This window comes from Hemitrygon akajei, chromosome 12 (assembly GCF_048418815.1).
Source record: "Hemitrygon akajei chromosome 12, sHemAka1.3, whole genome shotgun sequence".
Classification (NCBI taxonomy): Eukaryota; Metazoa; Chordata; class Chondrichthyes; order Myliobatiformes; family Dasyatidae; genus Hemitrygon; species Hemitrygon akajei.
Genome location: NC_133135.1, coordinates 15,055,004 through 15,079,413, shown reverse-complemented (window position 1 = coordinate 15,079,413; position 24,410 = coordinate 15,055,004). Strand labels below are relative to the sequence as shown.

Here is a 24,410-nt window from a genome sequence, read left to right as displayed (position 1 = left end):
CAACCCTGCACCCTTCTGCCCATCAAAGCTATTCATCCTTTGTAACACCCCCATCCTTCTAGGAATTTTCACCAAAGGGGAAAATTAACTAATACAGCGTCTTACAGAATTACAGAATCTAACAAAATACAGAAGTGTTTTTTAACTACAAAGCAATACAGATATACAGTCAACTTAGCATCTAGATAAACAGTCAGCGATTACATTGTCACTCCCTTTAATATGTTGTATCTTAATATCTTGTATCTTAATAAATTCCTGTAGCTTCAGACTCCAATTTAATAACCACTGATTTTTTTTTCTCTTTGTTAGCCAACAAATAACAAGGGTTGTGATCTTAGCTTAAATGTATATTACAAAATGTGAACAACACATGTGTGATTATACTGTGGTACATTACAAAAGTCTGTGCAAATACTAATCTCTATTTTACTTTTAAACTTAACATTCAATCTTCCATGATATTGTCTTTATCTTTTACATGCTTTGTCGAATTCCCTCAAAACCAGATCTTGTTTTTCAAAGTGGCATTTTGTCAACCTTTGTCCCTTTTCCACTTAACTCTCACATGGTTAGCTTGCTCACCAGTGTGAAATAGGCTTTCACATACTCCTCTCATAGGAGTTATCTTATCACCAATGTTTTCCAAACTTAGCCCATTTTCTGAACTTCCACACAATTCTTTATTTTTGAGCAAGTCATTAATTTTATCTTCAGGATCTTTCATTCTATTTGTTTTCAGTTTAACATCTGCAAGTGATCCCTCTTTGTCAAAACAACACTTTTGGTTCTGTCCAAATCACCTCCTTTAATAACATCAGCGAGTTGTTTACCTTTAAATTCCAAAACAAACTGTAATTGATTCACAGGCACCTTGCTAACAAGCCATTGTTCCTTCAGCATGGTTACTGCTTCTAAAACCAATCCAGACTTTAAATTTTTATTCAATTTAAGAACACTTATCTCTTCTCCTTCAGTAATATTCACATCACCACCTTTCATTTCATCATTCACCTTTAACACACCTTCTAACACAAACAACTGAGAATTCTCACTTTCCACTGGTACCAAGGTTAACCCTTTCTTCACTGAACCAAGTCCATCTGACCCAAAAGAACTGCATTCCTTTTCAACTAAATCAGATACCTCAGACTTTTCCTGAGTTTCAATACTAGGTTCAGTACCCTGTGACTCCACAGGTACTTCAACAATCTGAACACAAGCAAACGGGACATCTACCTCTCCTAGGCTTTCAATACCTGTCCCCTTTTCAAATTCTAAGTTCCCCTGATCCTCCCAGTTACTCTCTGGGCAACTCCCATCTGGAGTAAACTCAACCCTGCGGGTTAAAACAACTTCATCTGCTAACCCAGCAGACTCCTTCAAGGTAATGGTATCCTTTTCATCTAGGACTGCCCTTATATCATTACCAGGAACACATTTAAATTTTTCAACTTCAAACTGCTCTGTCAAGCCAGACAGATCATCCATGTCCAACCCTGGACCTTCTAACTGCCTTATCTGTTACTCATCTTTACTCTGTGTCTCTATACATTCTCTCTTGGCTAAGGGTAGGTCTGCCTCCTCTCCTTTACTCTCTTTCACCTCCCTATTCTCCGCTTTACTATCCTCTAACCCCTCTTGGTAAAGGGTCGGTAAAAACATCTCAGCCAAATCAACACTGGACTCATTTAAACTGTCCTCTTTCTCAGCCGCCTTTCTCGACATGCTGTGAGTGATTGCGCATGCGGGATAGATCTTAGAATCCAGGGGCGGGTCCTCAGCACTCACAGGCTTGCTTGTCAGTTTCACTGCTGAACACACGTCACCACCTGCTAAATCATTACCAAGAAGGACGTCCACGCCGTCTCTCAGTAATTCTGACTGCACCCCTACTTCGACTGGTCCAGATAGCAGGTCACATTTTAAAATGATCCCATGCAAAGGTACAGCTTCTGTCCTTTTTCCTATACCTCTTAATACCACCTCTCCAGTTTCAGGACCAAAATCTAGCACCTTACTTAGGATCAATGACTGATCAGCCCCAGTATCTCTCCAGATTCTCACTGGAACTGGGGTCTCTCCTTTCACAGACACCGTCCCTTCTGAAATAAATTTCTCACGCCCCTCTCGTACTCCATCTACCTTTGCCTTCCTCGTCGATTTGCTGATCGACTCAATACACCCTGTAGGGACTACCGTTTTCCCTTTTCCTGTCTCCTTCTTCAGAGCAAAGCACTTAGATGCAATATGACCAACTTTTCCACAATTATAACAGGTCAAGCCAGGAACCTTCCTGCCAGCCGGCTTGTCCTCCTCCCCACCTTTACCACTAGCTCCCGGCTTATTCTCTACCTTAGCCAGTGGACTTTCTTTACCGTCCCTACTGCCTTTCTGGTAACTCTTATTTGAGGAAAACCTTGTCTTGTGGGTTAGGGCATATTCATCTGCGAACCTGGCAAATTCCGATATAGACTTATTCGTCTTTTCATTCAGATACATCCTGATATTATCCGAAACACAACCTTTAAATTCCTCAATCAGAATTAACTTTCTGAAACGATGGAAATCCTCTTCCACCTTTTCTGCAGCACACCAGTGATCCAAGAGCACAACCTTCTCATAGGCAAACGCTGCATATGTCTGATTCCATAGTTTCTTTAAATCTCTGAACTTTTGTCTATACGCTTCAGGTACCACCTCATAGGCCCGAAGGATAGCCTCTTTTACTTCCTCATAATCCTCAGACTCCTCCTTGGACAACGCTGCATATGCCCGTTGAGCCTTCCCTTTTAATACACTTTGTAACAATGCCACCCACTGATCTCTGGGCCACTTCTGATTCACTGCCACCTTTTCAAAATGCAAGAAGTAACTATCAACATCTGTCTCCTCGAACGGAGGTACTAACCTAAAATCCCTACTACCATTAAACTTCTCCTCTCTTGAGCCTTCCCCTTGGTCTTTTCCCTGTTGCTTTAACCTCTCCATGTCCAGCGCATGCTGCTTATCCCTCTCCTTTTCCCTTTCCTCTATCTCCCTTTCAGCTTTTTTCTTCTCCCATGCAGCTCTTTCTCGCTCCCTTTTCGCCTCTAACTCCTTTAGCTGGAGCTCATACTCCCTTTTCTTCTGTTCCACGTCCAACCTTAATCTTTCCATCTCTAACTGAACCACCCCAACAACTGGTTTCTTTTCAGGGAACAGATCCAATACCCCAGCTGAAAACACATCCTTGTCCATATAATACTGGGCTATGGCCCTCTGTATCTCCCACTTTTTCATTGACGACTTCACCTCTGTGAGATTTAATCATTTCACAATATCCACCAAGACCGTCTTTGTGGTGTCCTCTAGCGCATTCAAAGTCGGGCTTTCTAAAAATTTGTCTATATCCATCTTTGCTGGTTTCCCATCTGGTTACCCATGCAACCAGCTCAAATAATGGACTTATAGCCCAATTCACTGGCCCCCTAATTTGGTAATCAAATCCCAGATGAGCCCCCAATTTGTAATGTACCCGTAACTTGGTGTCTTACCAGCAAAGATAGAAGTATCCGTTGGAGTCTGGTACTATTTCCAATACAGTGTTTATTAGTAAAATATACAAATCAATATCAACAATGCAAATATACAGATAATACACGTTAGCAATACTAAACCTAAAAGTGTGGGTATAATAATAATCAATAATAAACAAGCTCTATTGTTGTCTAGGGGATAATGAATTATCATGGGAAAGTATAAAGTTCAGTTCAGTTCATGTAGGCTGAGGTAGTTGTTGGTTCTTTTGTTGTAACCGTTGGAGGGAGACAGAGAGAGGGCGAGCAAACAGTGACAGCTACAGTCAGTCAAACCTTCCTTTACGTTCTTGATCCGTCAATGTGTTGTTGTGGCCATTCAGGTATGACCCCTCTGTCCTTTAGCTAGACCATTCTTCTATGGTGGACTCGTCACCCAGGCAAGGGTGGACACACACACAAGCCCCCACCGGCCTCACTGTAAACACTGTGAGTTAAAATTGACCAATCCTTCATTCGGTCTCCGATGCCCCACACCTTCTCGTGGGTTCCAACACTTAAGCAGTGTTCACTAGTGTGTCTCCTGGTGCGTCTGAGGGTTGTCTCCCCAGACCTCACTTTTATCCCTACTCACGGGGTCTCAGGTGTCAATCAGTTTTGAATGGCTTAGTCCATCAAACCAGCCCACTCCGGCTGTCCACTGAGGAATTTTAATGAACAGAATGGTACCAAGTAAACAGCCCTCTCTGGAGCCATAAGTCTTTCAGGAGTCATAATATGGTGGAACAACAAGTCTCTCTCCCCTCTCTTATCAGTAGCAGATGTTCTGGCATGTTTTTGTTCCATCTCTTTCTCTCTCATTACCAGTGTGGTAACAGTAACAGTTTGTGATTCTCCTGGGGGAGGGGACATGGGCAACCCTGCACCCTGCTGCCCATCAAAGCTGTTCATCCTTCATAACAATACTCATTATTTATTGCTATTTATTTATATTTGCATTTGCACAATTTGTTGGTCATTGATCCGATTTACAGTTATTGTTCTATAGATTTGCAACATGTCCCAAGGAAAATGAATCTCAGGGTTGTATGTGGTGACATGTACTCTGATAATAAATTTCATTTTGACTCTGACTTTACCTTGACCACTTTGACTTTAACAAAGCATGGCACAGCAACCAAGTAGTAGAAGGAAAACAGCCGGGTAAGAAAACCACCATCTGCAGATATGCATCAGAACAAAGAATGACTGCACTGATTCAAGATGGTAGCCTTCAACTGCCTATCAAGGGCAGCTCAAGGAGGACAATAAACATTGGTATATTTAAAGCGGAGTTGTTAGGTTCTTGATTCTGAAGAGCATCAAAAGTTATGGTAGAGGACTGGAGAATGGTATTCAGAGGGATAATAAAACTGTTGTGTTTGAATAGCGGAGGAGGCTCGATAGCCCAAATGGCTCAATACTGCTCCTGTATCTTATGGTCTTATGGCCTGGTCTTCGGAGATGTCCAAATGTCAAATAATGAATGCTTTACAAATAAAGATCTGGAAAATATCATTATAAATTCTATCCAATGCATATTTCTTACATTACAACTCTACGCTCACAGTTGTATGGATTGCAACTATTACAGTGCAACTATTACATGGGTTTTAACGTGGAAAAGTGCAATTGTATTTCATAGGCAAATGTGATCATTGCTGAACCCAATCCTCTGTACGGAGACACTCCATACACCCTGCAGTATGGAGGATGTGGGGAGAAGGGCCTCTACATTCACCTTACGCCAAACTTCCTACTAAACGACAGTCTGGTTAAAGTTTATGGTAAAAAGGGTAAGTTAACATCTTTGAAGCATATGTTTTGAATCTGATGAAACTGTATCTAGGCTTCCAGTAACAGCAACCCGGGAAAAAAGTAGGAAGTCAGAGATTTTGGTGAAAAACTTGTGCTGGGTGGTAAGTTAAGTGACCACATATAAACCACCCTTTATTGAGGTGGGTGACAAGAGAATAAGGATGGAGTTGAGGGGGCGCTTGACTAGGACATGGAAAAGTGGATCAGGGATGTGGAAATACTAATGGTGCTAATCTGAGAGCCGGTGCTGTCTCACTGGGCCAAATCTCCCCTTAAGAGAAATGAGACATATCACTGCAGTATTTAAACATTCAGAAATGTGATTTTTAGTGACAGAAACTGAAAGCATTACAATGCAGAAATTGCACTTTTGTTTGGTGGGTGTCAGGGGGATTACGCTGGAGTTGCTGGGTGTTAATAAGGTGCAAGCTAGATGAATGGGGAATGGGACCGATGTTAGTAATCTAGGTAGGTGATGGGACTTGGATTTAGAATTCTTTATTGTTAACCACATGTATATCGAAACATATAGAAAAATGTGTCTTTAGCATTAACAAATAACACAATCTGAGGATGTTCAGGGAGCAGCCAATAAGTGTCACCACACATTCTGAGGCCAACATAGCAAGCTCACCCACTACGTTCAGCAGTACTACACGGAGACAACATATACCAGACATGAACAATGTAACAAACCCCTTTCCCATCCCCCTCACCACACACACACACACCTCCAATCTCAAAGAATCAGGTTGGAGTTTATCTGGGGCATGTCAATGATTTACAGACAGACAGACAGACATATGGTATTAATGGATTTGTGGCTGACTTTGCTGATGATACAAAGATAGGTGCAGGAGCAGGTGGTGTTGAGAGCCTGCAGAGAGACTTAGATAGTTTAAGGGAATGGGTAAAGAAGTGGCAAATGAAATACAATGTTGGAAAGTGGTCATGTATTTTAGTGGAAGAAATAAATGGGCAAACAATTAGTTAGATGGGGAGAGGATTCAAAATACAGAGATGCAATGATATCGCAGAGTTACTTCCCATGGCTTCAGGATTGAGGGAAGTGGAAAGCGGCCAGTGAGTGAGTGGGCCAGTGAAGGAACGGCGATTTGAGGCTTTGACTCGAGAGATTCTGGCAGTTTTGGCAGTTGGACTGTGCAATCAAGTCAATCAAGATTTGAATAGCTCAGCAGAAAGCCGTTGATTAGACAATCAAGATTTGAATGGATCAGAATCAACAGAAAGCAGCTGATTGGGCAATCGAGGTCAGGTGACCAAGCAGTTTGAAAAGCTCAGACAAATAGAGGGGTAGCTTAAGTGGAGCGGCCTGTGGAAAGCGGCCAGTGAAGGGGTGGTGATTTGAGGCCTTGACTCGAACGGCTTGACGAGAAGAGGCGGAGGACGAGTTTGTTCCCAGTTGGTCTTCACAATGCTTCCTGAGACAGTGATGTGCCTCTCCTGTGAGATGTGGCAGTCTTGGGGGAACACCCCTCTCCCGCAGAGTCACATCTGCCAGAAGTGCATGCGGCTGGGCAATCTGGAAGACTGTGTGAGGAATCTGGAGCAGCAGCTGGATGATCTTCGACTCATAAGGGAGAATGAGGCAGTCATAGTTGAGAGCTACAGAGAGATAGTCACACCTAGGCTGCTGGAAGCAGGTCGTTGGGTGACAGTCCGAAGGGGGAAAGCGAAGGAGAGTAGACAGATAATGCAGAGCACCCCTGTAGCCATTCCCCTGAATAATAAGTTTACTGTCCTGGATGCTGTTGGCGAGGATGACCGACCAGGTGTGAGCCTCGGTGGCAGGGTCTCTGGCACTGAGTCTGACCCTGTGGTGCAGAAGAATGGGATGGAGAAGAGGAGAGCTGCCGTCATTGGAGACTCAATAGTCAGGGGAGCAGACAGGAGATTTTGTGGACGTGAGGAAGACACACTCCCGGGTGCCAGCGTCCGGGATGTCTCTGACTGGGTGCATGACATCCTGGTACAAGAGGGAAAGCAACCAGAAGTTGTGATATATGTTGGGACCAATGACATAGGCAGGAAGAGGGATGAGGTCCTGAAGTGTGAGTTTCGGGAACTAGGCAGAAGGCTGAAGAACAGGACCTCAAGGGTGGCATTGTCAGGATTGCTGCCAGTGCTACGTGATAGTGATGGTAAGAATTGGAGGAGATGGCAGTTGAATGCATGGCTGAGGAGTTGGAGCAGGGAGCAGGGTTTTTGATTTTTGGATCATTGGGATCTCTTCTGGGGAAGGTGGGACCTGTACAGATTGGATAGGTTGCACCTGAACTCGAGGGGGAGCAATATCCTTGCAGGTAGGTTTGCTAGCATGGATCGGGAGGGTTTAAACTAATTTGCAAGGGGGATGGGACCTGGAGCGATAGAGCAGTGAAAGAAGTGCATGGAGTAAAGCCAGATCTAACATATAGAGAGGCTTTGAGGAAGGAGAAGCAGAATAAAGGGTGTAAAAGTAGTAAGCTAGAAGGGTTAAAGTGTTTGTACTTCAATGCAAGAACCATCAGGAACAAAGGTGATGAACTGAGAGCTTAGATACATACATGGAATTATGATGTAGTGGCCATTACAAAGACTTGGCTGGCACCAGGGCAGGAATGGATTCTCAATATTCCTGGATTTCTGTGCTTTAAAAGGGATAGTGGGGGGGGGGGGGGAAGGGGAGGAGGGGTGGCATTACTGGTCAGGGTTACTATTAAAGCTACAGAAAGGGTGAGTAATGTAGCAGGATCCTCTTTTGAGTCAGTATGGGTGGAAGTCTGTAACAGGAAGGGAGCTGTTACTCTACTGGGGGTATTCTACAGGCCCCCAGGTAGCAGCAGAGATACCGAGGAGCAGATTGGGAGGCAGATTTTGGAAAGGTGCAAAAATAACAAGGTTGTTATCTTGTGGTCTTATGTCAGAATGAGAATCAGAATTAGGTTTATTATCACCAGCATGTGGCATGAAATGTGTTAACTTAGCAGCAGCAGTTCAATGCAATACATAATATAGAAGAGAGAAAAAAATGATAAATAAAATAAAAATAATAATAAATAAGTCAATTACAGTATGTGTATATTGAATAGATTTTAAAAATGTGCAAAAACAGAAATGCTCTGTATGTAAAAAAGTGAGGTAGTGGCCAAGCATTCAATGTCCATTTAGGAATTGGATGACAGAGGGGAATAAGCTGTTCCTGAATCGCTGAGCGTGTGCATTCAGGCTTCTGTACCTCCTGCCTAATGGTAACTGTGAGAAAAGTGTTCTCTGTGTGCTGTAGTCCTTAATAATGGATGCTGCCTTTCTGAGATACCGCTCCCTGAAGATGTCCTGAATACTTTGTAGGCTAGTACCCAAGATGGAGCTGACTAGATTTACAACCTTCTGCAGCTTCTTTCAGTCCTGTGCAGTAGCCCCTCCATACCAGACAGTGTTTGAGCCTGTCAGAATGCTCACCACGGTACAACTGTAGAAGTATTTGAGTGTATTTGTTGACATGCCAAATCTCTTCAAATTCCTAATGAAGTTTAGCCGCTGTCTTGCCTTTATAAATACATTGATATGTTGGGACCAGGTTAGATCCTCAGAGGTCTTGAACTTGAAACTTCTCACTCGGTCCACTTCTGATCCCACTTGGAGGATTGGTATGTGTTCCTTCGTCTTGCCCTTCCTGAAGTCCACAACCAGCTCTTTCGTCTTAAATTTGATGTAGAGTGCCAGGTTGTTGCTGTGGCAACAGTCCACTAGTTGGCATCACTCACTACTGTATGCCCTCTCGTCACCACCTGAGATTCTAACAACAATGGTTGTATCATCAACAAATTTATAGATGGCATTTGAGCTATGCCTAGCCACATAGTCATGTATATTTAGAGAGTGGATTAATGGGCTAAGCACACACCCCTGAGGTGTGCCAGTGTTGATCATCAGCAAGGAGGATATGTTATCACTAATCTGCACAGATAGTGGTCTTTTGGTTAGGAAGTTGAGGATCCAATTGCAGAGAGAGGTACAGAGGCTCGGGTTCTGCAACTTCTTATTAAGGTTTGTGGGATAATGGTATTAAATGCTGACTTATAGTCAATGAACAGCATCCTGACGTAGGCGTTTGTGTTGTCCAGGTGATCTAAAGCCGTGTGGAGAGCCAATGAGTTTGTGTCTGCCATTGACCTATCGTGGCAATAGGAAAATTGCAATGGGTCCAGGTCCTTGCTGAGGCAAGAGTTCAGTCTAGTCATGACCAACCTCTCAAAGCATTTCATCACTGTCGATGTGAGTGTTACTGGGCAATAGTTATTAAGGCTGCTCACATTATTCTTCTTAGGCACTGGTATTATTGTTCCTTTTTGATGCAAGTGGGAACTTCTGCCCGTAGCAGTGAGAGGTTGAAAATGACACTGAATACTCCAGCTGGTTGGTTTGCACAGGTTTTCAGAGCCTTTCCAGGTACTCTGTTGGGACCTTCTGCCTTGCGAGGATTCACTCTCTTTAAAGACAGCCTAACATCGGCCTCTGAGACAGAGATCACAAGGTCATCAGGTGCAGCAGGGATCTTCACAGCTGCATTTGTGTTCTTCATTTTAATGTGGGCATAGAAGGCATTGAGTTCATCTGGTAGTGAAGCATCGCTGCCATTCGTGCTATTGGGTTTCACTTTGTAAGAATTAATTTCTTGCAAACCCTGCCAGAGTTGCTGTGCATCCAATGTCACCTCCAACCTCATTCGAAATTGTCTCTTCACCCATGAAATGCCCTCTGCAAATCATATCTGGTTTTCTGATACAGGCCTAGGTTGCCAGACTTGAATGTCACAGATCTAGCCTTCAGCAGACAAGATACCTCCTGCTTCATCCACGGCTTTTGGTTTGGGAATGTACAGTAAGTCTTTGTGGGCACACACTCATCCACACAGGTTTTAATGAAGTCAGTAAGAACTGCAGCATACTCATCCAGGTTCGAAGATGAATCCCTGAATACAGTCCAGTCCACCGATTCAAAGCAGTCCTGTAAGTGCTCCTGTGCTTCCCTTGTCCATACCTTGGTCCTCACTACTGGTACTGCAGTCTTCAGTCTCTGCCTATACTCAGGGAGTAGAAGTACAGCTAGGTGACCAGACTTCCTGAAGTGAAGGTGTGGAATAGGATGATAGGCATTCTTGATGGTGGTGTAGCAACGGTCCAGTGTGTTGTCTCCTTTGGTATTGCAAGTGATCTGTTGATGGTAGTTGCTTAGTGATTTTTTTTAGACTGGCCTTGTTAAAATCTCCCAAAACGATGGTGAAGGCATTAGGGTGTGCTGTTTCGTGCATGTTGATCCCATTGCTCAGATCATCTAAAGCCTGCTTGACTTTGGCGTGAGGTGAAATGTAAACTACAACCAGAATGACCCCAGAGAACTCCCGTGGTAGGTAAAAAGGATGATACTTTACTGCTAGATATTCCAGGCCTGGTGAGCAGAATTGGGACAGTACTGATATACTTGTGCACCAAGAAGAGTTGATCATGAGGCATACTCCTCCACCTCTGCTTTTGATACACTCTTTAGATCTATCCTGGTGGTGTATAGTAAACCCGTCGATCTGAATCATTGCATCTGGTACAGAAGTGGTTAACCAGGATTCCGCGAAACAAAGGACACACCTGGTCCTAATGTCCCTTGACTTAGCACCCTCGATCTGAGATCATCGATTTTATTCACCAGAGACTGCATGTTTGCCAGCAAGATAGTTGGTATAGGGAGTTTAAAACCCCTTTTCCTTAAATGTGCTTGTAACCCTGCTTTGCACCTTCGCTTCCTCTGAGGTATCCTACATGGGTGCTTCCAACCACAATCGGTGTGGTTTCCATCAGTTTTAAGCAGTGATAGTTTGGTTAAACACATTAAGACATCTTTGTTGACTGTACTGACCTTGGAAGCAGTTGTGCTTTATAGCTGTATCAAGCTGAAATGGGAATATTTAATCATATCACATATTTAATATGTGAGAAGTGGATTGGGAATGGGGAAATACCGATAGTATTCACCTGAGACTTGGCATAGACACAATGGGTAAGATGTCCCTTTTTCTATGTTATAGAAATAAGAGATAGGAGAAATATCATACCAATAACTAAACATTCTGAAAAGTGTTGCTAACAACCTGCATGTAACTCTATTGTAATGCCAGCGAACCGGGTTCAGTTTTTCTGCTGTCTGTGAGGAGTCTGTATATTCTCCCCAAGACTGCATGGGTTTCCTTTGGCTTTTCTAATTTCCTTCCACATTCCAAAGATGTATGGTTAGGGTTAGTGAGTTGTGGCCATGCTATATTGGTGCAGCAAGCATGGTGAGACATATGAGCTGCCCCAGCACATCTTTGGATGAAGCAAAATGACACTTTTCACTGTATGTTTCAAAGTACAGGTGATAAATAAAGCTGATCTTTATCTTTATTGTCAGAAAATGGATGAGACTGACAGTGAGTTAGAAAGGTTTTCAGTTTTTAAACAAATTTGTGATATTTTTCCAACAGATTAGCACCCTAATGTTAGCGAACTTTAGGACAGCATATTCCAGAGTAAGCTAATATCCCCTTACTAAATCCTGCCACTGTCTGTAAGGAATTTGTAGCTCTTCCCATGACTGCATGGGTTTCCTCTAGTGCTGTGGTTTCCTTCCACATTCCAAAGATGTGTGGTTTAATTTTTTTTACTGCTCATTATGCCACAAGTGTTTAGGGAAACAATGAACGTCCTCCATTTCTGGCATTGTTCGGGGCTTCCTTCTTCATGTCAGTAGCTTCCTTTTGGTTTTCACTATTATCAGTCATGCAAGTCCCAGGTGGAGACTCTGGAATACTATCACAGCCAGATGTAGAAGGAATCTTTATTGCTGTTTCTGTAACAATTTTGTTTTACCCATCAGGGTTGTTAGCCCTGAGCTGAACCTCAAAACTGAAGGACCGATGGACCATTCTTAATCTGGCCTCTACCATTTGACCTGCATGGCATGGGTGAACCTACCAAGAGCTAAAGCATGAAGCCCTGATTCCATCCAGCATAGCTTTCTGGGTCATTGAGGCATGCAATCCTCAAAACCCAATGAGAGGGTTGTGGTCCTCTTAGAGGAAAGGTGTGTGGGTTAGTAGGGTAATTGGTTGCATGGGTATAGTTGGGTCAGAAAAGCTTGTTACTGTGCAGTATCTCAAAATAAAATATTTAAAAAATTATTGCATTGTATTGAACAAATACACTTCCTTTCATACAGAACGATTGTTTGTTCATGAATGGGCCCATCTCCAGTGGGGTGTATTTAATGAATATGATGATCAGGAGCCCTTTTACAGATCTAGTGATGGAATCATTGAGGCAACAAGGTAAGGCACTTTAACTTTTTTCTTGCATGTCATAGTCAATTTACCTCCATCCTCCCCCAACCCAGCTAATTTTGCATCATTATTTTTTATAGTTATCATTTCCCTGTGCTGATATAATTTCACTGTTTACCAGCTGTCCTTCTCTACAATGCTGATGGATCTTCTGAGAATTTCTAGCACTGGCTAATTTATTGCAGATTTAATCTGTGCTTTTTCTGGCATAAGGATATGAAGCACTTAGTTTTGATAGCAACTGACAACCAAGGTGTTGAAATTCTTCCCAGCCTATTAATATTACTAGAATATTAACTGATGTTACTTCACACATAATGTGGGAGGAACTCAGCTGGTCAGGCAGCAACTATGAAGAAAAATAAACAGTCGATGTTTTAGACTGAAACCCTTCATCAGTCCAGCATGTTTGTGTTACTTTGGATTTCCTGCATCAGCAGAATCTATTGTGTTTATGCTGTAATTATGGCTGTGTTGAAGTATCTAGCTGTTCAGCACAAATTGACCAGAACTTTCTATTGGATTGTAGATGTGCATACATTAATAAGACTTTTATTAATGATTGCAAACCAATTTCCTACTACATAGTTAGTCCCTGATGTAACAGAAGGAACATCTGTAGTGTATATGCATATCATAAAAGAGAAAGTGATACTAGGTAGAAGGTAGGACCATTCAAGGACAAAGGAGAACCTTTATGCCATGAGCCAGAGGAAGTTGGTGTGGTACTAAATAAGCACTTTGCTTTGGTAACCAGTTAGGAAAAGGACATGGAAGACAGTGAGATAGTGCGAGGTATGTTAATATTCCAGAGCATGTTGATATTAAGAAGCATGAGGTGTTAGGTCTTGAAGAACATTAAGGTGGATAAATCCCCAGAGGTAGGATCAATCCTGGATTATTGACAGAGGCAAGAAAGGAGATTGCTGTGACCTTGAACAAGATGTTTGTATACTTTCCAGCTATATGTGATATCCCAGAAAACTGGAGAATAGTCATTGTTGAGCCTTTGCTTATGAATAACAATTGGCAATCTGGCAAAATATAGGCAGGTGAGTCTCGCATCAATGTAAGGCAAGCTATTGGAGAGAATTCTTAGGTATAGGATTTATTCCTATTGGAAAATAGGATTTATCAGGATTGTCTGCATGAATTTGTTCAGGGCAAGCCATGTATTATGAGATTGGCTGAGTTCTTTGAGGAGGTGGCAAAGATGATTGATGAGGGGAACCCAGTGAATGTTGTCCACATGGATTTTAGTGCATCAGCAACACAAGAAATTCTGCAGATGTTGCTCTGGAGTTTCATGGCAGGCTGATCCAAAAGATTAAGGCACATGGGATTGACGATGGTAGGGTAAGAAATTCTGTCTACATGAACCACAAGTTTCACTGATTGGAAGTCTGTGACTAGTGGTGTTCTGCAGGGATCAGTGTTGGGACATTTGTCATTTATGATCTATATAACTTACTTGGACAAGATCTCCACTAAGGATACAATAATCTCCTTTCTTGCCTGTGTCAATAGTCTAGGTTAGATTTCATCCCTGGGGATTTATCTACCTTAATGTTCTTCAAGAGACCTAACACATCATGCATGTTAACATCAACCTTCTCTTAATATTAACATGCCCTACACTGATCTCACAGTCTTTCCATGTTATTCTCTATGCTGGATTCCATCAAAGTATTCATTTAGTACCCTCCCCAAATTCCTCTGGCTCCTAGCAAAATCTCTCTTCTTTGTCCTTGAATGTTTCTACCTTTCACTAAGTCATGTTCTAGCTGTATAAAAGCATGGTTGGGTCACATTGGGAATACTGTGTGCAGTTCTGGTCACCACATGTAAGGGAGGATTTGGAGAGAGTGTAGAAGAAGTTAATTACATTGTTGCCTGAATCAGCTAAGTGTGTAGGCTGGAAAATTTGTGATTTTTTTTTCCCCCTGGAGCTGACCAGATAGAAGTATATAAAACTATAAGCTGCATGGATAGGTTACACAAGAGATCCTGCAGATGCTAGAAGTCTGGACACAAACAAAATGCTGGAGGATCTAAAAAGGTTAGGTTGCATCTGTGGAGGAAAATAAGCAATTTATGTTTGAGGACTTAATTGCCACAGACAGCTGTGGAGGCCAAATCATTAGGTATATTTAAATGGAGATTGATAGATTTTTGATTCAAAAACATGAAATTAGAATGGCCCTTTAGAACAGAGAGGAATCACAATTTCTATAGCCAGAGGTTGGTGAATCTGTAGAATTTGTTGCTACAGGCACCGGTGAAGGCGAAGTCATTGGGTATGTATAAACAGTAAGTTAATAGGGTCTTGATTAGCAAGAACATCAAAAGCTACGGGGAGAAGGTAGGAGAATGGGGTTGAGAGGGATAATAAATCAGCCAGATTAGAAAACTGGAGCAGACTTGATAGGCTGTAGGCCTAATTCTGTTCCAAGCTTTTAAGGTCTTATCATCTTATGGTCTTATGGGACACGTTCATTGGATATAATTAAGGGTCTTGGCCCAAAATGTCAACTGTTTATATCTCGTCATAGATGCTGCCTGACCTGCTGAGTTCCTCCAGCATTTTGTGTGTGTGTGTGTTGCGTAGATAAAGTAAATTGTTAGTTTTTTTTTCTCCCAGGGTGAAAATGTCAAATAACAGAGCATAGTTTTAATGTTAGAAAGAGAAAGTGCACAGGAAATGTGCGAGTTAGATGTTTTAACAAAGAGAATGGTAGGTGCCTGGTATACTCTGTTGGCAAACTGATAGAAGCAGATACAATAGTGATCTTGGAGAGGCATTTGGACTGGTGGGCATCGGAGGGGGTAGAGATCATGTGCAGACAGATGGGATTTGTTTAATTTGGCATCATGTTTGGCAGTGACAATGTGGGCTGAAGTGCCTGTTCCTGGGCTGAGCTCTTCTGTGTTCTATGTATACCTTCCACCTGAGGGAAATCCCAATTCTCAACCTTTTCTAATAAAGCTGGCACACAATTACTCAATGGTTAATGATAGAAATGTCACTCAGAAACAAATCTGATTTTTTTTTGTCAATGGTCTTTCAGGTGTTCAAAGGTGATAAAAGGAGTTATTAAAGATTGCAGTGGTGGTGACTGTTCAGACTGCACCATTAATAAAAAGACAGGATTGCCAGATGGATATTGTACATTTTATCCAGAGAAGAACCAGGATGCATCATCTTCAATAATGTATAATCAAGGATTGAAGAATGTAAGTGGAATCACCGGACTGCTTTCCCCACCGATGATGAACTTTTCTACCTGCAGCTCATTGTATTAGATAGATAGATAGATAGATAGATAGATAGATACTTTATTCATCCCCATGGGGAAATTCAACTTTTTTCCAATGTCCCATATACTTGTTGTAGCAAAACTAATTACATACAATACTTAACTCAGTAAAAAATATGATATGCATCTAAATCACTATCTCAAAAAGCATTAATAATAGCTTTTAAAAAGTTCTTAAGTCCTGGCGGTAGAATTGTAAAGCCTAATGGCATTGGGGAGTATTGACCTCTTCATCCTGTCTGAGGAGCATTGCATCGATAGTAACCTGTCGCTGAAACTGCTTCTCTGTCTCTGGATGGTGCTATGTAGAGGATGTTCAGAGTTATCCATAATTGACCGTAGCCTACTCAGCGCCCTTCGCTCGGCTACCGATGTTAAACTCTCCAGTACTTTGCCCACGACAGAGCCCGCCTTCCTTACCAGCTTATTAAGACGTGAGGCGTCCCTCTTCTTAATGCTTCCTCCCCAACACGCCACCACAAAACAGTTGATCACTGCAGAGCATTGTCAAGGTAATATCCCAGGCCAGCCTGAACTCAGCAGCTTCAGGATCAGGTTTATTGCTTCAAGTTTATTGTCATTCAGCTGTATACATGTATACCTCGCTAAACTGAACCATGTTCCTCCACATTCAACCACACACTACATATAACCCACACAGAACACATAAAGTAATATTACCACAAATAAACTAACAAATACCAAAATATATTTCAGAAGATTGACATTTGGCATAAAATGCATTTACAACACAAGTCAAAAATAAGTGGCTTAATGTTACTGATACGTTATATGTGAAGAGACCTGGTTGGGAGTTCAGTCATCTCATGGCCGGGGGAGAGAAGCTGTTCCCCATCCTAACAGTTGCTGTCCTAATTTCCGCCTGATGGTAGGGGTCAGAGAGATGGTGGGATGGGTGAGAGGGATCCTTGACAATGCTAAGAGCTTTGCGTATGCAGCGTTTCTGATAAGTATCTCAGATGGGTGGAAGAGAGACCCCGATAATCTCAGCAGTCCTCACAATCCTTTCTGGATCTTGTGTTCAAGTGCTTGCAAATCCATACCAGATGGTGATGCATCTGGTCAGGGTACTCTCAAAGATGCTCCTGTAAATATTAGTTAGCAGCGTGAACAGCAGAGGGTTGAGCATGTAGCCATGTAGGTGCACTTTGGCGCCAGTGCTCAGTGTGATGGAGCTAGAGATGTTGCTGCCAACACAGACTGTCTGTGACCTTTGTGTCAAAAAGTCCAAGATCCAGTTACAGAGAGAAATGCTGAGACCCAATGAGTACAGTTTACTCACCAGCTTCTGGGGGATGATTAATTTAGACACTGATCTGATGTTGATAAGTAGCATCTTGTCACATGAGGCACAATTTTAAAAGTGGGACAGGACAGAGTTGAGGACAGAAACTATTAGCACTGACGTATGCTGTGAAATTTGTTGTTTTGCAGCAGCAGTGCTTTGCAATATATAAAAAGCACTACAAATTACAATATAATAAAATATAGAAAAAAGAGCTAAATAGTGAGGTAGTGTTCATGAAACATAGAGATATTGAGTGTGGTTCTTCAGGCGGCTGTACCTCCAGCTGGATGGTAATAATGAGAAGAGGGCATGCTCCAGATAGTGAGAGTTCTTAAAGATGGGTGCCACCTCTTGAGGCACCGCTCTCTAAAGATGTCCTCTATCCAGAGTTCAAAGACAAAGTAGAGTTATTATAAATGTACCTACATGTCACCATCCTCAGATGCTTTTCCTTGTGGGCATTCATAGTAAATACTAAAGAAACACAGTAGTATCAATAACAAACTGCACCAAAGATGGACAGACAAACAATACGCAGAAGACATCAAATTGTGCAAAGGTAAAAAAGAAAAAAAAAAGAAATAAATAAACTAATTAATTAATATTGAGAACACGAGTTGTAAAGTCCTTGAAAGTGAGTCCATAGGTTATGGAATCAGTTCAGTGTTGAGTGAGTGAATTTACCCACTCTGTTTTAAGAGACTGATGGTTGAAGGGAATAACTGTTCTTGAATCTGGTGGTGTGGGTCTTACAGCTCTTATATCTCCTTCCTGATGGCTATGGCAAGAAGAGAGCATGGCCTGGATGTTGCGGGTTCTTGATTGTGGATGCTGCTTTTCTGCCACAGTGCTCCGTGTAAATGTGCTCAATGGTGCGGAGGATTTTACCTGAAATGGACTGGGCTGGACCCACTATTTTTGTAGGCTTTTCCATTCAAGTTCATTGGTGTTTCTATACTAAACCATGATGCAACCAGTCAGCTTACCCTCCACCGTCCATCTAGAGAAGTTTATTAAAGTTTCAGATGACATGCTGAACCTTCACAAACTTCTAGGGAAGCCAAGGTGTTCCTGTGCCTCATTTGTAATGACAGTTACGTGCTGAACCCAGGATAAATCCTCTGAAATGATGACGCCAAGGAATTTAAAGTTACTGACCCTCTCCACTACTGATTATTTGATCCCTAATGAGGACTGGCTCATGGCCCTCAGGCTTCCTCCTCCTTTACTCAATAATCAGCTTTTCAGTTTTGCTGATGTTGAGTGAGTGTCTGTTGCTGTGGCACCACCATTCATCCAAAATTTCAATCTCTCTCTTATATTCTGATTTGTCACCATCTTTGATTTGGCCAACAACAGTGGTTTTGTCAGCAAACTTAATATGGCATTGGAGCTGTACTTAGCCTCACAGTCATAACTGAGCAGAGCAAGGGGTGAAGCACAAACTCTGTGGTACACTTGTGCTCATGGTGATTGTGGAAGTGATGTTATGACCAACAGACTGGAATCTGCAAGTGAGGAGATCAAAGATCCAGTTGCTCAAAGAAGTATTGAGGCTAAGGTCTTGGAGCTTATTGATTAGTTTTGAAGGGAAGATAATGTTGACTGCAGAGCTCTGGTCAATGAAGAGCATCCTGGTGTATGCACCTTCACCATCTAGATGTTCCAGGGTCAAGTGTGGTGCCAATGAAATGGCATCTGCTGTGGTCCTGTTGTGACAGAAGGCAAATTGGAGTGGATCCAAATTGTTTCTCAGGCAGGAGTTGATATGCTTCACCAACCTCTCAAAGCACTTCATCATAGTGGAGGTACTGGACAATAGTCATTGAGACAGGTTGCTGTGTTCTTCTTAGCACCAGTATAATTGAAGCCTGCTTGAAACAGGGGGGTATCTCAGACTGCCATAGTGAGAGGTTAAAGATATCAGTAAACAAACCAACCAGTTGATTAGCACAGGTCTTCAGTTCTTAGCCCAGTACACCACCTGGGCCAAGTGCTCTCAATGCGTTCACCCTCCTTAAGGAAGTTCATATGCCAGCCTCAAAGACTGAAATCACAGGGTCATCGGGGACTGTGGAAGCTGCTGAAGGTGCCTCCATGTTCTGTCACTCATAGTAAACATAAAATGAACTCTCATCTGGGAAAAAAAAACCTTTTTTTGTCATTGGGTTTTACTTTGTAGAAGGTGATAGCATTCAAGCCCTTCCATATCTGTCGAGCATCCCTCTGTGATTCAGGTTTGGTCTGGAATTAACACTTCACATGTAAATGGTTCTCTAGAGGTGGTACCTGGACTTTGTGTACTGGTGAGGAGGCTAGTTCCCAGGATAGAGCTGGCTGAGTCCATAACCTTCTGCAGTTTTCTCTAATCCTGTGCATTGGTACGTCCATACCAGGTGGTGACGCAACCAGTCAGAAATTTGCTAGAGTCAATGACATTAACCTCACTGTTTATTGCTGATGATTCAAAATGACAAAGATTCAAAGTACATTTATTATCAAAGAATGTATATATTATACAACCTTGAGAGTTGTTTGTCTACGGAGAGCCACAAAGCAAAAAACCTGAAAGAACCCAAGTAAAGAAAAAATAAAAATTAAGACCTTTAGTGCAAGAAGGAAAAAGTATAAATCATGCAAACAATTGAAGCAAACAACAACACTCCAAACCAAATTGAGTCCTCAGATCCGAACACCAGTGCAGCCCGGAGTAGGCCCAAAGCCTCACTTACCATCTCATCATATTAGCACAGCAGCCAGAGAAATCTTTATAGCCTCAGTGCCATGGAGAGAGGAATGACCATCACAGAGAGTGAACAAAATTTCCTGTCATCTCGGATCCTGATACCCTGTCTTTTCAGTCTGCTAGGGCAGGCGAAAGGCTCAGGCACCCTGGAACATCGTGGAGACAAAGCAACATTGGCTCTCATCTTCGATCTGGGCTGACGTTCAAAATGTCTAAACACCAGATTGTACCTCACACTAGGACCCAGCTACTGTGAAGGGCCCTGGGCCCAGATTTCTCTGCCGAGCCCGAAGCTGCTCCCAAGCTCTTCAAATCAGCTTGGTGCCCAGAGCAATCCAGCCTCCTATCTGGGCCAGTTTTATGGACATCAGCCCTCGAATGCCCCAACCTCTCATCTCTGAATGGCTCACTCCATCTGCAATCATTCTGCAGCACACCATCTTGGCTCATCTCCTGAACTTGCCTCACCAACACTTGCCCCCTCACTGTTTGCAGTGATAGATTAACACAATTTACCACAGAAAAGGTGTTTATAGTGATGTTTTCAATTGGATTTCTTAACTTTTTAACTACCAATAAGCCATCGCACATGTTCGGTAGTGCCATCTTCTCCAATCCTGTGCATTGGTATATCCTTACCAGATCAACCAATCAGAAATTTGCCAGTATCAGTAACCTTAACCTAACTGTATTATTGCTGATGATTGTACATTGTTCAATGTGACTCTATCCATCAGTCATCAAAGCACTCCTGATTTTGTCTAGCCATGGACTAATAATTAACATATTTCAAACTAAACAGGGTAGGTCATAACCCTTAACAACAGCGCCCATCCCATTCCAAGAAGATATTCCCTGACTCAAAATCCTGAACATTTTGGGAAATCTGATAAGACCATAAGACTATAAGACATAGGAGCAGAATTAGGTTATTTAGCCGATCAAGTCTCCTCTGCCATTTAGTCATGGCTGATTAATTTTCCCTTTCAACCCCATTCACGTGCCTTCTCCCGATAAGCTTTCATGCCCTTACTAATTAAATACCCATCAGCCTCCACTTTAAATACAGTCGGCCCACCGTATCCGCAGATTCAACCAACTGCGGATCGAAAACATTTGGAAAAAAGTAATTCTGGAAAGTTCGAAAAAGCGAAACTTGAATTTGTCGCACGCCGAGCACTATGCTGAATTCATGCAAATGAAGTGATGCATAGGCATACCCTGCTGTAGCCTCCCACCATTTCACAGATCCTCAGTCTCTCTCCAGCATTGTTTGAGCATTGTTCATTGTTCGTTCGCTGTTTGTGTTATGAGCGAGAGGAAGGAGTCTAAAGCTAGTAAGGAATGGCTGGCTAGCTATGTAAATTGCTACAGCATCAAGAACTTAAAGATCATGGGAGAATCAGCATTGGCTGATGCCGAGGCAGCATCAGCGTTCCCAGAAGAGCTATGATAGTTGCGTCTGTTCTGAACATGTACAGACTTTTTTTCTTGTCATTTTTCCCGAAACAATACAGTATAACAACTATTTAAATTGCATTTGCATTGTATTAGGTATTATAAGCAATCTATAGATGATTTAAAGTATACAGGAAGATGTGCATAGGTTATATGCAAATACTGCGCCATTTTATATAAGGGACTTGAGCATCTGTGTGGGGTCCTGGAATCAATCCCCCACGGATACCAAGGGACGACTGTACACTCAATGCTAGACACTAAAAGAAAGGCAAATAGAATATGATTCAGGTGAGGGAAAATGGGATTAGTGTAGAAGGGCAAAAATCTCTGCATGGACAGGAAAGGTCAAAGGGAACATTTCTATCTTGGACCAGGTGACCTATTGTTTGTGATGTTGATTGAAGTGTAACTATCAGGTATAAAATGGGAATAATCTCCTGGCTATTCTTTGAAATAAGTCTTAGAGATCAGTTGTAACCTTCTGAATAAGGACTTCCTTTCAGCTACTCATCTGTTTAACACATTATGCATTTTCTAGGTGCTCGAATTCTGCACTGACAAGACCCACAATACCGAAGCACCCAACATGCAGAACAGTATGTGTAATTACAGGAGCACTTGGGATGTGATTAGCCAGTCAGAAGATTTCAGAAGCATTTCTTCACCCTATACTGGTTCAACCATCCCAACGTTCACACTTCTACAGGCCAAGAACCGTGCGCTTTGCTTAGTCCTCGACGTATCAGGAAGCATGAAAGAGGTAAGGTCTTTTATGATCAGGCCATTCGAGGAATTGTGTAAATAGGTTAACAAGAGAGTGACATTGTAAATGCATTCTGATATTTATTTATTTATACATATTTTATTCCATTCCCATCTTTTAACTTCTAACTTCATTAGCATTCTTATTTATATATGATTCTTTATATAATTCTTTATTTGTTATAATTGTTGAATGTTGTTTTTTGTCACATTTCTGCCCTGAACACACCACAGCAAACTCCTAAGATATGTAAATATATATGGCGATTAAAGTTCAAACTTGATCTTTGAAGAGAGGCCTCAGAGTGGGAAATGTGCAATATTTTGTCTATAATATTTCATTTTCATTTACTGTATGTGTGTAGAAACAAGCATATGGTCACAATTTGTTTCAAATTTATGCAAATGCTGAAGTGGGTTTAATATTCCTGTTGGACTACATTCAGTGACGGGGTGAGCTTTGGCTGATGCATGTAAATGATCAGTTAGACAGCTTTACCATCTTATTACCTGAGCTTCCTGTCCTTAATTTCTTCAAATCGATAGTCCTTGGTACCACTCAGTGAAACCATGGAATGCTAACCTTAATGCATGGAAAATCCCTTGGTCCTAATAAACAGGTGAGGTTTTATATTTAATCATATAACCGTGTAACAATTACAGCATGGAAACAGGCCATCTCGACCCTTCTAGTCCGTGCAGAATGCTTACTCTCACCTAGTCCCACTGACATGCACTCAGCCTATAACCCTCCATTCCTTTCCTGTCCATATACCTATCCAATTTTACTTTAAAATGACAATATTGAACCTGCCTCTACCACTTCTACTGGAAGCTCGTTCCACACAGCTACCACTCTCTGAGTAAAGAAATTCCCCCTCGTGTTACCCCTAAACTTTTGTCCCTTAACTCTCAACTCATGTCCTCTTGTTTGAATCTCCCCTACTCTCAATGGAAAAAGCCTATCCACATCAATTCTATCTATCCCGCTTATAATTTTAAATACCTCTATCAAGTCCTCCCTCAACCTTCTACGCTCCAAAGAATAAAGACCTAACTTGTTCAACCTTTCTCTGTAACTGAGGTGCTGAAACCCAGGTAACATTCTAGTAATTCTCCTCTGTACTCTCTCTATTTTGTTGACATCTTTCCTATAATTCGGTGACCAGGACTGTACACAATACTTCAAATTTGGCCTTACCGATGCCTTGTACAATTTTAACATTACATCCCAACTCCTAAACTCAATGCTCTGATTTATAAAGGCCAGCATACCAAAAGCTTTCTTCATCACCCTATCCACTTGAGATTCCACCTTCAGGGAACTATGCACCATTATTCCTAGATAACTCTGTTGTACTGCATTCCTCAATGCCCTACCATTTACCATGTATGTCCTATTTTGATTATTCCTACCAAAATGTAAGTGGGTAGACAATGGTATAATAGAGTTGTATAAATGAAGAAAATCCAATTTTTACCTATCCAGCCATTAGTAATACAGATACTCAAAACAATTAGATTCTTAGGTCAGTGTGGCTGTCTTTATTATGCTAAGAACACATACTTAGACATTTCAAACAGCTACACAGGTGAAATTACCCAACCTGATCCCTCAATTGGAGGCTGAGATGTTTGGATAAAATGGACAGCTTTCTGCATTTGCTTGTCAACCGTTCAGTGTGTAGTTGTGGAGATCGCACCAAGTGCTGTCAGTATGTTAAAGTGCTGGCTTTGGTGAACACCAGGATTCAGTGAGGAGGGTGAGTAGCAATGAGGTAAGTCAAGATAAGATTTTACGTTTTTCCTCAACTCCGCGTGTTCACTGCAAGGGCAGTGTTGGCAGCCAGTGGAGTGGCTGATTTCCTGAGATTAGGGAACAGTCAGGTGACACTGAAGAAAATTTCTCCAGCAAGTGTTTACCACCTGTAGCTCCTGTCAAACCATATGGATGGTTGGAGATGGAGCTGGATCAGTGAGGAGAGCACAGGAGGCAAAGAGTGTTATAGATGGCATTTCAGGGAGGTTGTCAGACCAAGAGTTCAGCCAGAGTTTGTGCTGGATACTC

At 42.0% G+C, this 24,410-nt stretch overlaps 1 protein-coding gene across 1 annotated transcript in view; it reads left to right on the top strand.

The window, feature by feature from the left end:
• The window catches only part of LOC140736733 (calcium-activated chloride channel regulator 1-like), a 74,751-nt gene that overhangs the window by 7,899 nt on the left and 42,442 nt on the right, over nucleotides 1-24,410 (top strand). The window contains exons 3-6 of the mRNA XM_073062612.1: nucleotides 5,203-5,353; nucleotides 12,627-12,735; nucleotides 15,816-15,981; nucleotides 22,119-22,340. Coding sequence (XP_072918713.1) covers nucleotides 5,203-5,353; nucleotides 12,627-12,735; nucleotides 15,816-15,981; nucleotides 22,119-22,340 — 648 coding nt within the window. The remainder of the gene's footprint in view (nucleotides 1-5,202; nucleotides 5,354-12,626; nucleotides 12,736-15,815; nucleotides 15,982-22,118; nucleotides 22,341-24,410) is intronic.